The sequence below is a fragment of the Pezoporus wallicus genome, unplaced genomic scaffold (assembly GCF_028554395.1).
Source record: "Pezoporus wallicus isolate ANWC-B61680 ecotype Strahan unplaced genomic scaffold, APGP_CSIRO_Pwel_v1 contig_14222, whole genome shotgun sequence".
Lineage (NCBI taxonomy): Eukaryota > Metazoa > Chordata > Aves > Psittaciformes > Psittacidae > Pezoporus > Pezoporus wallicus.
In genome coordinates, this window is record NW_026635177.1 from 1 (window position 1) to 15,678 (window position 15,678).

General features: G+C 58.4%; 1 protein-coding gene across 1 annotated transcript; it reads left to right on the forward strand.

Moving 5' to 3' along the window:
* Positions 1-44: 44 nt before the first annotated feature.
* Positions 45-13,646, forward strand: LOC130599616 (methyl-CpG-binding domain protein 1-like; the record flags this gene model as incomplete). Its single annotated transcript, XM_057410242.1, has 11 exons — positions 45-167; positions 987-1,027; positions 1,115-1,246; positions 2,631-2,765; positions 4,965-5,003; positions 5,768-5,824; positions 5,925-5,999; positions 7,643-7,810; positions 11,262-11,363; positions 11,727-11,834; positions 13,350-13,646. Coding segments are annotated over 11 exons (1,277 nt in total), but the record flags the coding sequence as incomplete, so codon positions are not given.
* Positions 13,647-15,678: the final 2,032 nt, after the last annotated feature.

The following is a 15,678-nucleotide window of genomic DNA, read 5'->3' on the forward strand; positions in this document are numbered from 1 at the left end:
TGGGGGTTCCAGGGGTCCTGGGGGGCTTCTGGGGGTGCCTGGAGGGGTTTGTGGGGGTCTCATCCTGTTCCCCCCCCCCAGGTCCTGCGCTGGCTGCCAGGGGCTGTTCCCGGGGGTGACGCTGCCGACTCAGCGCCGGTGCCGCTGGCTCTGCCCTGAGTGCAGGGGTGAGGTTCAGCATCGGCATCATCATCATCATCATTATCCTCATCATCATCATCTTCATCATCCTCCTCTGAGCCTTCATCCCCATCATCATCCTCCTCTGAGCCTTTCTCCATCCCCATCATCATCATCATCTTCATCCTCCTGCTCTGAGCCTTCATCCCCATCATCATCCTCCTCTGAGCCTTCCTCCATTCCCATCATCCTCCTCTGAGCCTTCCTCTATCTCCATCATCCTTCTCTGAGCCTTCATCCATCTCCATCACTCTCCTCCTCTGAGCCTTCTCCATCCCCATCATCATCCTCCTCTGAGCCTTCCTCCATCCCCATCCTCCTCCTCCTCTGAGCCTTCTCCATCCCCATCATCATCCTCCTCTGAGCCTTCATCCATCTCCATCACTCTCCTCCTTTGAGCCTTCTCCATCCCCATCATCATCCTCCTCTGAGCCTTCATCCATCTCCATCACTCTCCTGCTCTGAGCCTTCCTCCATCCCCATCATCATCTTCCTCTGAGCCTTCATCCCCATCATCATTTTCTCAGCGTTGCTCCATCCCCATTCTCCTCCTCTGAGCCTTTCTCCATCCCCATCCTCCTCTCCCCCCCCCCCATCCCCTCTCCTTGGAGCCTTCATCCCTCTCCCTTCCTCACCCTCCTCAGGATGCTCTGAGCCTTCTTCCTCCTCCTTCCTCCCCCTTCATGGGTACCCAAAGTTGGGGGGGGGGGGGGGGGGGGGGGTGGCACCCAAAGCAGGAAGGGGGGGGGGGGTGTCAGGGGGGTACCCCTGTTCCCCCCCCCTCACCCCCCCTTTCCCCCCCCCAGCGCGCAGACGGGACTTCAACCGCGAGCAGCGTTTCTTCAAGGTACCCCCCTTCCTTTATGGGGTGCGGTGGGGGGGGGGGGTGTGTGGGGACCCCCCCCATGGTCCCTGACCCCCCCCCCCGTTGCAGCGGGTGGGCTGCGGCTCCTGCCAGGCCTGTCGCATCCCCCAGGACTGCGGCATCTGCAGCGCCTGCGCCCGGCCCCCCCCGGCCCAGGGCCCCAAGTGCCTCCTGCGGCGCTGCCTGCGCATCGTCAAGAGGGTACGGGGACACCCCCCAACCCCCCCACACACAAAGGGAGCCCCCATCACTGACTGGGACCCCCCAGGACCCCCCCATCACTGACTGAACCAACCCCCCCCAAAGGGACCCCCCATCACTGACTGGGACCCCCCCATCACTGACTGAACCAACCCCCCCCCAAAGGGACCCCCCATCACTGACTGGGACCCCTCCCCCACAAAGGGAGCCCCCATCACTGACTGGGACCCCCCAGGACCCCCCCATCACTGACTGAACCAACCCCCCATCACGGACTGAACCACCCCCTCCCCCCCCCCAAAGGGACCCATCCATCACTGACTGGGACCCCCCAGGACCCCCCCATCACTTACTGGGACCCCCCCATCACCTCCTGACCCCCACTGGGACCCCCCCCATCACATCATGGGACCCCTCGGGACCCCCCCATCACCTCCTGTTATCCCGTTACCCCATGTTATCCTGTGTTACCCCGTGTTATCCCCATGTTATCCTGTGTTACCTCACGTTATCCCATGTTATCCCCATGTTACCCCATGTTACCCCATGTTATCCTGTGTTACCCTGTGTTATCCCCATGTTATCCCATGTTACCCCATGTTATCCCATGTTATCCCCATGTTACCCCATGTTACCCCACGTTATTCCATGTTATCCCCTTGTTACCCCATGTTACCCCATGTTATCCCATTTTACCCCATGTTATCCCATGTTCTCCCATGTTCCCCCATGTTATCCCATGTTACCCCATGTCATTCCCATGTTACCCCATGTCATTCCCATGTTATCCCATGTTATCCCATGTCATTCCTATGTTACCCCATGTTATCCCATGTTACCTCACGTTATCCCATGTTATCCCCATGTTACCCCATGTTATCCCATTTTACCCCATGTTATCCCATGTTCTCCCATGTTACCCCATGTTCCCCCATGTTATCCCGTTACCCCATGTCATTCCCATGTTATCCCATGTCCCATGTTACCCCATGTTATCCCATGTTATCCCATGTCATTCCCATGATGTCATTCCCATGTTATCCCATGTTATCCCATGTTACCCCATGTTATCCCATGTCATTCCCATGTTATGCCATATCCCATGTTACCCCATGTTACCCCATGTTATCCCATGTCATTCCCATGTCATTCCCGTGTCATTCCCATGTCATTCCCATGTTATCCCATGTCATTCCCGTTATCCCATATCCCATGTTCCCCATGTTACCCCATGTCATTCCCATGTTACCCCATGTCATTCCCATGTTATCCCATGTCATTCCCGTTATCCCATATCCCATGTTACCCCATGTTATCCCATGTTATCCCATGTTATCCCATGTCATTCCCGTGTCATTCCCGTGTTCCGCCATGTTCCGGGCAGGGCCTGGGCTGCGGCTCCTGCCCCGGCTGCGTGGCCACCGAGGACTGCGGCTCCTGCTGCATCTGCCTGCGCCGCCTCCAGCCCGGCCTCAAGCGCCAATGGCGCTGCCTGCGCCGCCGCTGCCAGCAGCCCAAGGTGGGGCACAGACCCCAGAGCACCCATAGCGCCCCATTGCACCCATAGCGCCCCCATAGCAACCCCATAGCACCCATAGCGCCCCATAGCACCCATAGCGCCCCATTGCACCCATAGCGCCCCCATAGCAACCCCATAGCACCCATAGCGCCCCATAGCACCCATAGCGCCCCCATAGCAACCCCATAGCACCCATAGCGCCCCATAGCACCCATAGCACCCATAGCGCCCCATTGCACCCATAGCGCCCCATAGCACCCATAGCGCCCCATTGCACCCATAGCAACCCCATAGCAACCCCATAGCAACCCCATAGCACCCATAGCGCCCCATAGCACCCATAGCGCCCCATAGCACCCATAGCGCCCTATTGCACCCATAGCAACCCATAGCAACCCCATAGCACCCATAGCGCCCCATTGCACCCATAGCGCCCCATAGCAACCCCATAGCACCCATAGCGCCCCATTGCACCCATAGCGCCCCATAGCACCCATAGCAACCCCATAGCGCCCCATAGCAACCCCAGAGCACCCATAGCGCCCCATTGCACCCATAGCAACCCCATAGCACCCATAGCAACCCCATAGTAAACCCATAGCACCCATAGCGCCCCAGAGCACCCATAGAGCCCCATTGCACCCATAGCGCCCCATAGCACCCATAGCGCCCCAGAGCACCCATAGCAACCCCATAGCAACCCCATAGCACCCATAGCGCCCCATTGCACCCATAGCAACCCCATAGCAACCCCATAGCACCCATAGCGCCCCAGAGCACCCATAGCGCCCCATTGCACCCATAGCAACCCCATAGCACCCATAGCGCCCCATTGCACCCATAGCAACCCCATAGTAAACCCATAGCGCCCCAGAGCACCCATAGCGCCCCATTGCACCCATAGCGCCCCCATAGCAACCCCATAGCACCCATAGCGCCCCATAGCACCCATAGCGCCCCATAGCACCCATAGCAACCCCATAGCACCCATAGCGCCCCATAGCACCCATAGCAACCCCATAGCACCCATAGCGCCCCATAGCACCCATAGCGCCCCATAGCACCCATAGAGCCCCAGAGCACCCATAGCGCCCCATTGCACCCATAGCGCCCCCATAGCAACCCCATAGCACCCCATAGCACCCATAGCGCCCCATAGCACCCATAGCGCCCCAGAGCACCCATAGCGCCCCCATAGCAACCCCATAGCACCCCATAGCACCCATAGCGCCCCATAGCACCCATAGCACCCCATTGCACCCATAGCGCCCCATAGCACCCACAGCGCCCCCATAGCGCCCCCATAGTGCCCCCATAGCACCCATAGACACCTATAGCCCCCATAGCGCCCTTATAGCATCCCTAGACACCTATAGCCCCCCCATAGTACCCCCATAGCACCCCTACAGCACCCATAGGCACCTATAGCACCCCTATAGCACCCCCATAGTGCCCCCATAGCACCCCTATAGCGCCCCCATAGCACCCCTATAGCGCCCCCATAGCGCCCCTATAGCACCCCCATAGCGCCCCCATAGCACCCCTATAGCGCCCCATAGCGCCCCCATAGCACCCATAGACACCTATAGCCTCCTATAGACCCCTGTAGCACCCCCATAGCACCCCATAGCAAACCCATAGCGCCCCCATAGAGTTCTATAGTCTCCTATAGACCCCTATAGCACTCTTATAGCACCCTTATAGCACCCCTGTAGCACCCATAGATACTTGTAGCCACTTATAGACCCCTATAGCATCCCCATAGCACCCCTATAACACCCCTATAGCACCTATAGACACCCATAGTCTCCCATAGTCACCTATACCATCCCATATCCCCCTATAGAATCCCGTAGCCCCCTATAGCATCCCATAGCCCCCATAGCTACCTGTAGCATCCCATAATCCCCTCATAGCACCCCATAGACCCCCATAGCATCCCATAGCACCCCGTAACCCTCCCATAGCACCCCATAGACTCCCTATAGCATCCCATAGCACCCCATAGACCCCCTATAGCATCGCATAGCACCCCATAGACCCTCTATAGCATCCCATAGCACCCATAGCTCCCTATAGCATCCCATAGCACCCCATAGCACCCATAGCTCCCTATAGCATCCCATAGCACCCATAGCACCCTATAGCATCCCATAGCACCCCATAGCACCCCCTGACCCCTGTTTTGTCTCCCCATAGAAATCGACCAGGAAAAAGACCAGCAGTGTCCGGACAGTGGTGAGACCCCCATAGCCCCCCATAACCCCCATAGCTCCCTATAGCCCTCCGTAATCCCCATAGCTCCCTATAGCCCTCCGTAACCCCCATAGCTCCCCATAACCCACATAGCTCCCCATAACCCCCATAGCACCCCATAACCCCCAGACCTCATAACCCCCATAGCTCCCCATAACCCCCACAGCTCCCCATAACACCCACAGCCCCCATAACCCCCATAGCTCCCCATAACCCCCATAGCCCCCCATAACCCCCATAGCTCCCTATAACTCCCACAGCCCCCATAACCCCCACAGCTCCCTATAACTCCCACAGCCCCCATAACCCCCCATAGCCCCCCATAACCCCATAGCTCCCTATAGCCCCCCATAACCCCCATAGCTCCCTATAGCCCTCCGTAACCCCCATAGCTCCCCATAACCCCCGCAGCTCCCCATAACACCCACAGCCCCCATAACCCCATAGCCCCTCATAACCCCCATAGCCCCCCATAACCCCCATAGCTCCCCATAACACCCATAGCCCCCCATAACCCCGACAGCTCCCTATAGCCCCCCATAACCCCCATAGCTCCCTGTAACTCCCACAGCCCCCATAGTCCCCATAACCCCCATAGCCCCCCATAACCCCCATAGCCCCCATAGCCCCCATAACCCCCATAGCCCCCATAACCCCCATAGCCCCCATAGCCCCCCATTGCCCCCACAACCCCCATAGCCCCCATTGCCCCCATAACCCCCCCTCATCCCCTGTCCCCCCCCCAGAAATGGAAGCCCCCCCAGGAGCGGGAGCCCAGCGCCGCCCCCAGCACCAGGCACAGGGTGAGTGGGACCCCCCCCATTTCCCCTTCCACCCCCCCCCCCCCACAATGGACCCCCCCCCCCCCAAATTGACCCCCATTTCCCCCCCCCCCCCCCCCAGAAGCAGCTGAACAAGGGGAAGGAGAAGAAGAAGCCGGGGAGACCCCCGAAACACCCCGGGGGCCGCGGGGGGGGGGTGAGTGCTGGGACCCCCCCATATCCCCCTCTATACCCCGGACCCCCCCTTTCCCCCCCCCTTTTGGACCCCCCTATGCAGCTATTAGGGGATGGAGGGACCCCAATATCCCAATTGGGGGGGGGTACCGTAATGCTGCTAATAGGGGCCCTATGTTGGGGTTCAGGCATTGGAATAGGGGGGGCTGGGTACCGTAATGGGTTTAATAGCAGCTCCAGGGGTTAATATTGGGGTGCAGGTGCTGTAATGGGTCTAATAATGGGGTTCAGTGACCTTAATAGCAGCTCCAGGGGTTAATATTGGGGTGCAGGTGCTGTAATGGGTCTAATAATGGGGTTCAGTGACCTTAATACCCTTAATAGCAGCTCCATGGCAACCCTAATAGTGGGGTTCAGGGTGTTTTAATGCCCCTAATAGTGGGGTTTAGGTGCCGTAATGCACTTAATAGCTGCTCCACGGCTAATATTGGGGTGCAGGCAGCCTTAATAGTGGGGTTCAGGTGCTGTAGCACCCCTAATAACGGGGTTTAGTTACCGTAATGTTCCGAATAGCTGCTCCAGAGGCTGATGTTGGGGTTCAGATACAGGACTAATGAGTTCTAGGGGTCAATATGGGGGTTCAGGGATAGGAATAGTGGGGTGCAGCTACCGTAACCCCACTAATAGTGGGGTCCAGTTACCGTAATCTCCCTAATAGCCACTCTATGGCTAATATCGGGGTCCAAGCACCCCTAATAGTGGGGTCTCGGTACCGTAATCTCCCTAGTAGATGCTCCATGAGTAACTTTGGGGTGCAAGCACCTCTGATACTGGGGTCCGCTTACCGTAAGCTACCTAATAGCCGCTCCATAGCTAGTACTGGGGGCTAGTCCACCCCAATATTAGCACCCAGTTACCGTATCACTCCTCATAGGCGCTCCATGCCGAATACTGGGTCCCAATTCACCCCAATGCTAGCACCTCGTTACCGTATTATCTCTAATAGCCATGTCATGCTTAATACTGGGTCCCAATTCACCCCAATATCAGCACCCAGTTACCGTATCACCCCTAATAGCTGCTCCATACCTGATACTGGGTCCCAATGCACCCCAACATTAGCACCCAGTTACCGTATCACCCCTAATAGCCGCTCTATACCCGATACTTGGTCCCAATGCCCCCCAACATTAGCACCCAGTTACCGTATCACCCCCAATAGCTGCTCCATACCCGATACTGGGTCCCAATGCACCCCAACATTAGCACCCGGTTACCGTATCACCCCTAATAGCCGCTCCATACCAAATACTGGGGATCAAAGCCACCCCGTTAGCACCCAGTTACCGTATCACCCCTAATAGCCGCTCCATTCCCAATCCTGGCTTCCAATGCCCCCCAACATTAGCACCCAGTTACTGTATCACCCCTAATAGCCGCTCCATACCAAATACTGGGGATCAAAGCCACCCCGTTAGCACCCAGTTACCGTATCACCCCTAATAGCTGCTCCCTCCCCCCCCCATTCCCATTCCCCCCCCCCATCGCTACCGTAACGCTTCTAAGAGCCGCTCCCGCACTAACCCCCGGTGCTGGACGGGGTTGGGGGTGGTGGTTGGGGGGGGGGGTGTTTGGGGTCCGGGGTGACCCCGCTCTGTGCCGCAGCGGGGGGGGCGCCGCCGCCGCAGCAGCCGCCGCTGCGGGCTCTGTGGGCCCTGCTTGCGCCCGGGCGACTGCGGCCGCTGCGACTTCTGCCGGGACAAGCCCAAGTTCGGGGGCCAGAACCTCAAGCGCCAGAAGTGCCGCTGGAGGCAGTGCCTGCGCTGCGCCACGGTGGGTGCTGACCCCCCCCGTCCCCTCCCAGGGCGTCCCAATGAGTCCCAATGAGTCCCAGTGCATCCCAGTTCATCCCAATGCATCCCAGTGCGCCCCAATGCATCCCAGTGTATCCCAATGCGTCCCAGTGCATCCCAGTGTATCCCAATGCATCCCAGTTCATCCCAATGCATCCCAGTGCGTCCCAATGCATCCCAGTGTATCCCAATGCGTCCCAGTGCATCCCAGTGTATCCCAATGCATCCCAGTTCATCCCAATGCATCCCAGTGCGTCCCAATGCATCCCAGTGTATCCCAATGCGTCCCAGTTCATCCCAGTTCATCCCAATGCATCCCAGTGCGCCCCAATGCATCCCAGTGTATCCCAATGCGTCCCAGTTCATCCCAGTTCATCCCAGTTCATCCCAGTTCATCCCAGTGCGTCCCAGTGTGTCCCAATGCGTCCCAATGCATCCCAGTGCATCCCAGTTCATCCCAGTTCGTCCCAGTTCATCCCAGTGCGTCCCAGTGTGTCCCAATGCGTCCCAATGCATCCCAGTGCATCCCAGTTCATCCCAGTTCGTCCCAGTGCATCCCAGTTCGTCCCAGTGCATCCCAGTTCGTCCCAGGGCATCCCAGTTCATCCCAATGAGTCCCAGTGCACCCCAGTGCATCCTAGTTCATCCCAGTTCGTCCCAATGCATCCCAGAGCGTCCCAGTGCATCCCAGTTCATCCCAATGCGTCCCAATGCGTCCCAATGCATCCCAGTGCGTCCCAATGCATCCCAGTGCATCCCAGTGCGTCCCAATGCATCCCAATGCGTCCCAGTGTGTCCCGATGTGTCCTGATACATCCCAATGAGTCCCAGTGCGTCCCAATGCGTCCCAGTGCATCCCAATGCGTCCCAATCCATCCCAATGCATCTCAATGCATTCCAATGCGTCCCAATGAATCCCAGTGCGTCCCAATCCATCCCAATGTGTCCCAGTGCTCCCAATCCATCCCAATGCGTCCCGGTGCATCCCAGTGCTCCCAATCTATCCCAGTGCGTCCCAATGTGTCCCAATGCGTCCCAGTGTTCCCAATGCGTCCCAGTGCTCCCAATCCATCCCAGTGCATCCCAGTGCTCCCAATCCATCCCAATGTGTCCCAATGCATTCCAGTGCTCCCAATGCATCCCAGTGCTCCCAATGCATCCCAATGCATCCCAATGCGTCCCAGTGCTCCCAATCCATCCCAATCCATCCCAATGCATCCCAGTGCACCCAATCCATCCCAATCCATCCCAATGCATCCCAGTGCACCCAATCCATCCCAATGCGTCCCAGTGCTCCCAATCCATCCCAATCCATCCCAATGCATCCCAGTGCTCCCAATCCATCCCAATCCATCCCAATGCATCCCAGTGCTCCCAATCCATCCCAATCCATCCCAGTGCTCCCAATCCATCCCAATGCATCCCAACGCGTCCCAGTGCATCCCAATGGCCGGGAACCTCCCTGGCCCAGCCCCTGCCCCACAACCAGTGCGTTCCAGTGGGGAAACTGAGGCAGGCGCAAAGCTGGGGGTCCCCCCATGGATGCCCCCTTGCTGGGTTGGGGACCACTATGGAGCGGGGTGGACTGGTTTGGACCAGTAGGGATCCAGTTTGGACCGGTAGGGATCCAGTTTGGACCAGTAGGGATCCACTTTGGACCGGTGGGGATCCAGTTTGGACTGGTAGGGATCCACTTTGGACCGGTAGGGACCCAGTTTGGACCGGTAGGGATCCAGTTTGGACTGGTAGGGATCCACTTTGGACCGGTGGGGACCCACTTTGGACTGGTAGGGATCCAGTTTGGACCGGTAGGGATCCAGTTTGGACCAGTTTAGACTCAGTTGGACCAGTTTATAGACTCGTTTGGACCAATATAGAACCAGTTTGGACCAACACAGACCCAGTTTAGACCAATATAGACGTAGTTTAGACCAGTTTGGACCAATAGAGACCCTGTTTCGACCAGTTTAGACTGGTTTGGACAAATAGGAACCCAATTTGGACCAATAAAGATGCAGTTTGGACCAGTTTAGACTGGTTTGGACCAATAGAGACCCAGTTTGGACCAGTTTAGACTGGTTTGGACAAATAAGAGACCTAGTTTGGACCAATATTGATGCAGTTTGGACCAATTTAGACTGCTTTGGACCAATAGAGACCCAGTTTGGATGAGTTTAGACTGGTTTGGAACAATATTGATGCAGTTTGGACCAGTTTAGACCGATTTGGACCAATAGAGACCCAATTTGGACCAGTTTAGACTGGTTTGGACCAATAGGAACCCAGTTTGGACCAGTTTAGACCGATTTGGACCAATGGAGACCCAGTTTAGACCAATATCAATGCAGTTTGGACCAGTTTAGACTGGTTTGGACCAATAGAAACCCAATTTGGACCAATAAAGTTGCAGTTTGGATCAGTTTAGACTGGTTTGGACCAATAGGAACCCAATTTGGACCAATAAAGATGCAGTTTGGACCAGTTTAGACTGGTTTGGACCAATAGAGACCCGGTTTGGACCAATATAGATGCAGTTTAGACCGATTTGGACCAATAGAGACCCAGTTTGGATTTGTTTGGACAAATAGGGACCCAGTTTGGATGGGTTTGGACCAATAGAGACCCAGTTTGGATTTGTTTGGACAAATAGGGACCCAGTTTGGACCAGTTTTAGAGTGGTTTGGACAAATAGGGACCCAGTTTGGATGGGTTTGGACCAATAGAGACCCAGTTTGGACCAATAGAGACCCAGTTTGGATGGGTTTGGACAAACAGGGACCCAGTTTGGACCAGTTTAGACTGGTTTGGACAAATAGAGACCCAGTTTGGATGGGTTTGGACCAATAGAGACCCAGTTTGGACCAATAGAGACCCAGTTTGGATGGGTTTGGACAAACAGGGACCCAGTTTGGACCAGTTTAGACTGGTTTGGACCAATAGAGACCCAGTTTGGACCCTCAGCCATCCCTTTCCTTGCAACCCAATGCATTCCAATGGGGAAACAGAGGCACGCACAAGGCTGGGGAGAGGAGGGGGGGGTCCCCCCACCGTTGGGTAGGGACCAGTACGCACCAGTTTGGACCAGTACAGACCAGTTTGCGTCAATGCAACCCCCCCTTTCACCCCCTTCCCTGCAACCCAATGCATTCCAATGGGGAAACTGAGGCACGCACAAGGCTGGGGCCCCCCCACCATTGGGATGGGACCGGTTTGGGGGGGGGGGGGTCTGGGTGCACACTTGGGGGGTGGGGGGGGTCCTTTGCATCGCTTGGCTTTGGGGGGGGCTCCCCTGGGTACCTTGGGGGGGGGGGCACCCACTTGGATCCCATTGGGGGGGTTCCCCTCCTGCTCCCCCCCCCCCTCCCCCTCCTTTATCCCCCCCCCTCCCATATTTGGGGTCCCCCCCCCCTGAAGTCTCTCTCCCGGCGCAGAGGCGGCTGCTGCCGGTGGGGGTCCGGCTCCGCCCCCCCTCCAGGCCCCGCCCCCTCCGCCGCCCCCCCCGACCCGCCCGGAGCCGCTGCCCCCCCTGCAAGGTAACGTCGACCCCTCCCCCCCCCCCCAAAAAAACACCCCCTTAACCCCTCCCCCCCCCCAATGGGACCCCAAAAACCCCCCTTGGACCCCCCCCAATTTATCCCTCCCCCCCCCCCCGCTCTGCTTTGCTGCTTTGCTTTCGGACCCCCCCTCCCCCCCCCCCAAATTGGGACCCAGGTTGGGGGTGGGGGGGATTTGGGGGGGGGGAGGGGCCCCCCCATTACCCCAAGGCTTGTGTGTGCCTCAGGTTCCCTTTGGGGGGGTCCTCCCTGGGTGTCCTCATGGGATTTGGGGGGGGAGGGGGGGGTTTGATGGGTTCCTATTGATGTGCCCCCCCCCCCCCCCTTTATCCCTCCCCATAGGCCAAGGAGCAGGCAATGAGGGGGGGGGAGAAGGGCCATGGGCCCCCCCCACCGGGGCCCCCCATGGGCATCAAGGAGGAGCCGGGACCCCCCCTCCCCAACCTGCAGGTGAGACCCCCCCCATTGCCCTCCATGTGTGTGTGTGTGCCCCCCATTGACCCCCATGTGTTTGTGTGTGCCCCCCATTGACCCCCATGTGTGTGTGTGTGCCCCCCATTGACCCCCATGTGTGTGTGTGACCCCCATTGACCCCCATGTGTTTGTGTGTGCCCCCCATTGACCCCCATGTGTTTGTGTGTGCCCCCCATTGACCCCCATGTGTTTGTGTCCCCCCAATTGACCCCCCTGTGTTTGTGTGCATGTGTTTGTTTGTGCCCCCCATTGACCCCCATGTGTGTGTGTGTGCCCCCCCTTGACCCCCATGTGTTTGTGTGTGCCCCCCATTGACCCCCATGTGTTTGTGTGTGCCCCCCAGTGACCCCCATGTGTGTGTGTGACCCCCATTGCCCCCCATGTGTGTGTGTGTGCCCCCCATTGACCCCCCTGTGTGTGTGTGACCCCCATTGACCCCCATGTGTTTGTGTGTGCCCCCCATTGACCCCCATGTGTTTGTGTGTGCCCCCCATTGACCCCCATGTGTTTGTGGCTGCCCCCCATTGACCCCCATGTGTGTGTGTGTGCCCCCCATTGACCCCCATGTGTTTGTGCCCCCCATTGACCCCCATGTGTGTGTGTGTGCCCCCCTTTGACCCCCATGTGTTTGTGTGTGCCCCCCATTGACCCCCATGTGTTTGTGTGCCCCCATTGACCCCCATGTGTGTGTGTGTGCCCCCCATTGACCCCCATGTGTTTGTGTGTGACCCCCATTGCCCCCATGTGTTTGTGCCCCCCATTGACCCCCATGTGTTTGTGTGTGCCCCCCATTGACCCCCATGTGTTTGTGTGTGCCCCCCATTGACCCCCATGTGTGTGTGTGACCCCCATTGACCCCCATGTGTTTGTGTGTGCCCCCCATTGACCCCCATGTGTTTGTGTGTGCCCCCCATTGACCCCCATGTGTTTGTGTGTGCCCCCCATTGACCCCCATGTGTGTGTGTGTGCCCCCCATTGACCCCCATGTGTTTGTGTGTGCCCCCCATTGACCCCCATGTGTTTGTGTGTGCCCCCCATTGACCCCCATGTGTTTGTGTGTGCCCCCCATTGACCCCCATGTGTTTGTGTGTGCCCCCCATTGACCCCCATGTGTGTGTGTGTGCCCCCCATTGACCCCCATGTGTTTGTGCCCCCCATTGACCCCCATGTGTGTGTGTGTGCCCCCCATTGACCCCCATGTGTTTGTGTGTGCCCCCCATTGACCCCCATGTGTTTGTGTGCCCCCATTGACCCCCATGTGTGTGTGTGTGTGCCCCCCATTGACCCCCATGTGTTTGTGTGTGACCCCCATTGCCCCCATGTGTTTGTGCCCCCCATTGACCCCCATGTGTTTGTGTGTGCCCCCCATTGACCCCCATGTGTTTGTGTGTGCCCCCCATTGACCCCCATGTGTTTGTGTGTGCCCCCCATTGCCCTCCATGTGTTTGTGTGTGCCCCCCATTGACCCCCATGTGTTTGTGCTCCCCCCAGGACCCCCGCTTGGGGCTTCTCATTGCCTCTGCCCCACGGCTCAAAGTGGCCCCCCCGGAGCCCAGCGTGACCCCGAGACCGGTAACAGCGACCCCCCACCATGGGCCCCCCATTTCACCCCCTATGACCCCCTCAATTCACCCCATCAGCCCCCATTTCACCCCCTATGACCCCCAATTTCACCCCATCAGCCCCCATTTCACCCCCTATGACCCCCAATTTCACCCCATCAGCCCCCATTTCACCCCCTATGACCCCATCAATTCACCCCATCAGCCCCCATTTCACCCCCTATGACCCCCAATTTCACCCCATCAACCCCCATTTCACCCCCTGTGCCCCCATCAATTCACCCCATCAGCCCCCATTTCACCCCGTGACCCCCCATTTCACCCCCTGTGCCCCCATCAATTCACCCCATCAGCCCCCATTTCACCCCCTATGACCCCCATAGGGGGTGAAATGGGGGTTGATGGGTTGAAATGGGGGTCATAGGGGTGTGAAATGGGGGCTGATGGGGTGAAATTGGGGGTGATGGGGTGAAATTGGGGGTCATAGGGGGTGAAATGGGGGCTGATGGGGTGAATTGATGGGGGCACAGGGGGTGAAATGGGGGGTCACGGGGGTGAAATGGGGGCTGATGGGGTGAATTGATGGGGGCACAGGGGGTGAAATGGGGGTTGATGGGGTGAAATGGGGGTCATAGGGGGTGAAATGGGGGCTGATGGGGTGAATTGATGGGGTCATAGGGGGTGAAATGGGGGCGGATGGGGTGAAATTGGGGGTCATAGGGGGTGAAATGGGGGCTGATGGGGTGAAATTGGGGGTCATAGGGGGTGAAATGGGGGCTGATGGGGTGAATTGATGGGGTCATAGGGGGTGAAATGGGGGGCCCATGGTGGGGGGTCGCTGTTACCGGTCTCGGGGTCACGCTGGGCTCCGGGGGGGCCACTTTGAGCCGTGGGGCAGAGGCAATGAGAAGCCCCAAGCGGGGGTCCTGGGGGGAGCACAAACACATGGGGGTCAATGGGGGGCACACACAAACACATGGAGGGCAATGGGGGGCACACACAAACACATGGGGGTCAATGGGGGGCACACACAAACACATGGGGGTCAATGGGGGGCACACACAAACACATGGGGGTCAATGGGGCGCACAAAAACACACATGTCGCTCAATGGGGGCCACAAACCCATGGGGGTCAATGGGGGGCACACACACACACACATGGGGGTCACATGGGGGTCACACACAAACACATGGGGGTCAATGGGGGGCACACACAAACACATGGGGGTCAATGGGGGGCACACACACACACATGGGGGACAATGGGGGGCACACACACAGGCGGGACAATGGGGGGCTCACACACACACAGGGGGGTCAATGGGGGGCACACACAAACACATGGGGGTCAATGGGGGGCACACACACACACATGGGGGTCAATGGGGCACACACACACACATGGGGGTCAATGGGGGGCACACACACACACATGGGGGCACACACACATGGGGGGCACACACACACACATGGGGGTCAATGGGGGCACACACAAACACATGGGGGTCAATGGGGGGCACACACACAACACACAATGGGGGGCACACACACACATGGGGGTCAATGGGGGGCACACACACACACATGGGGGGCAATGGGGGGTCACACACACACATGGGGGTCAATGGGGGCACACACAAACACATGGGGGTCAATGGGGGGCACACACAACACACATGGGGGTCAATGGGGGGCACACACACACACATGGGGGTCAATGGGGGGCACACACAAACACATGGGGGTCAATGGGGGGCACAAACACATGGGGGTCAATTGGGGGGACACAAACACATGGGGGTCAATGGGGGGCACACACAAACACATGGGGGTCAATGGGGGGCACACACAAACACACATGGGGGTCAATGGGGGGCACACACACACACATGGGGGTCAATGGGGGGCACACACAAACACATGGGGGTCAATGGGGGCACACACACACACATGGAGGGCAATGGGGGGTCTCACCTGCAGGTTGGGGAGGGGGGTCCCGGCTCCTCCTTGATGCCCATGGGGGCCCCGGTGGGGGGGCCCATGGCCCTTCTCCCCCCCCCCCTCATTGCCTGCTCCTTGGCCTATGGGGAGGGATAAAGGGGGGGGGGCACATCAATAGGAACCCATCAAACCCCCCTCCCCCAAATCCCCATGAGGACACCCGGGAGGACCCCCCAAAGGGAACCTGAGGCACACACAAGCCTTGGGGTAATGGAGGGCCCCTCCCCCCCCGTCCCCCCACCCCCAACCTGGGTC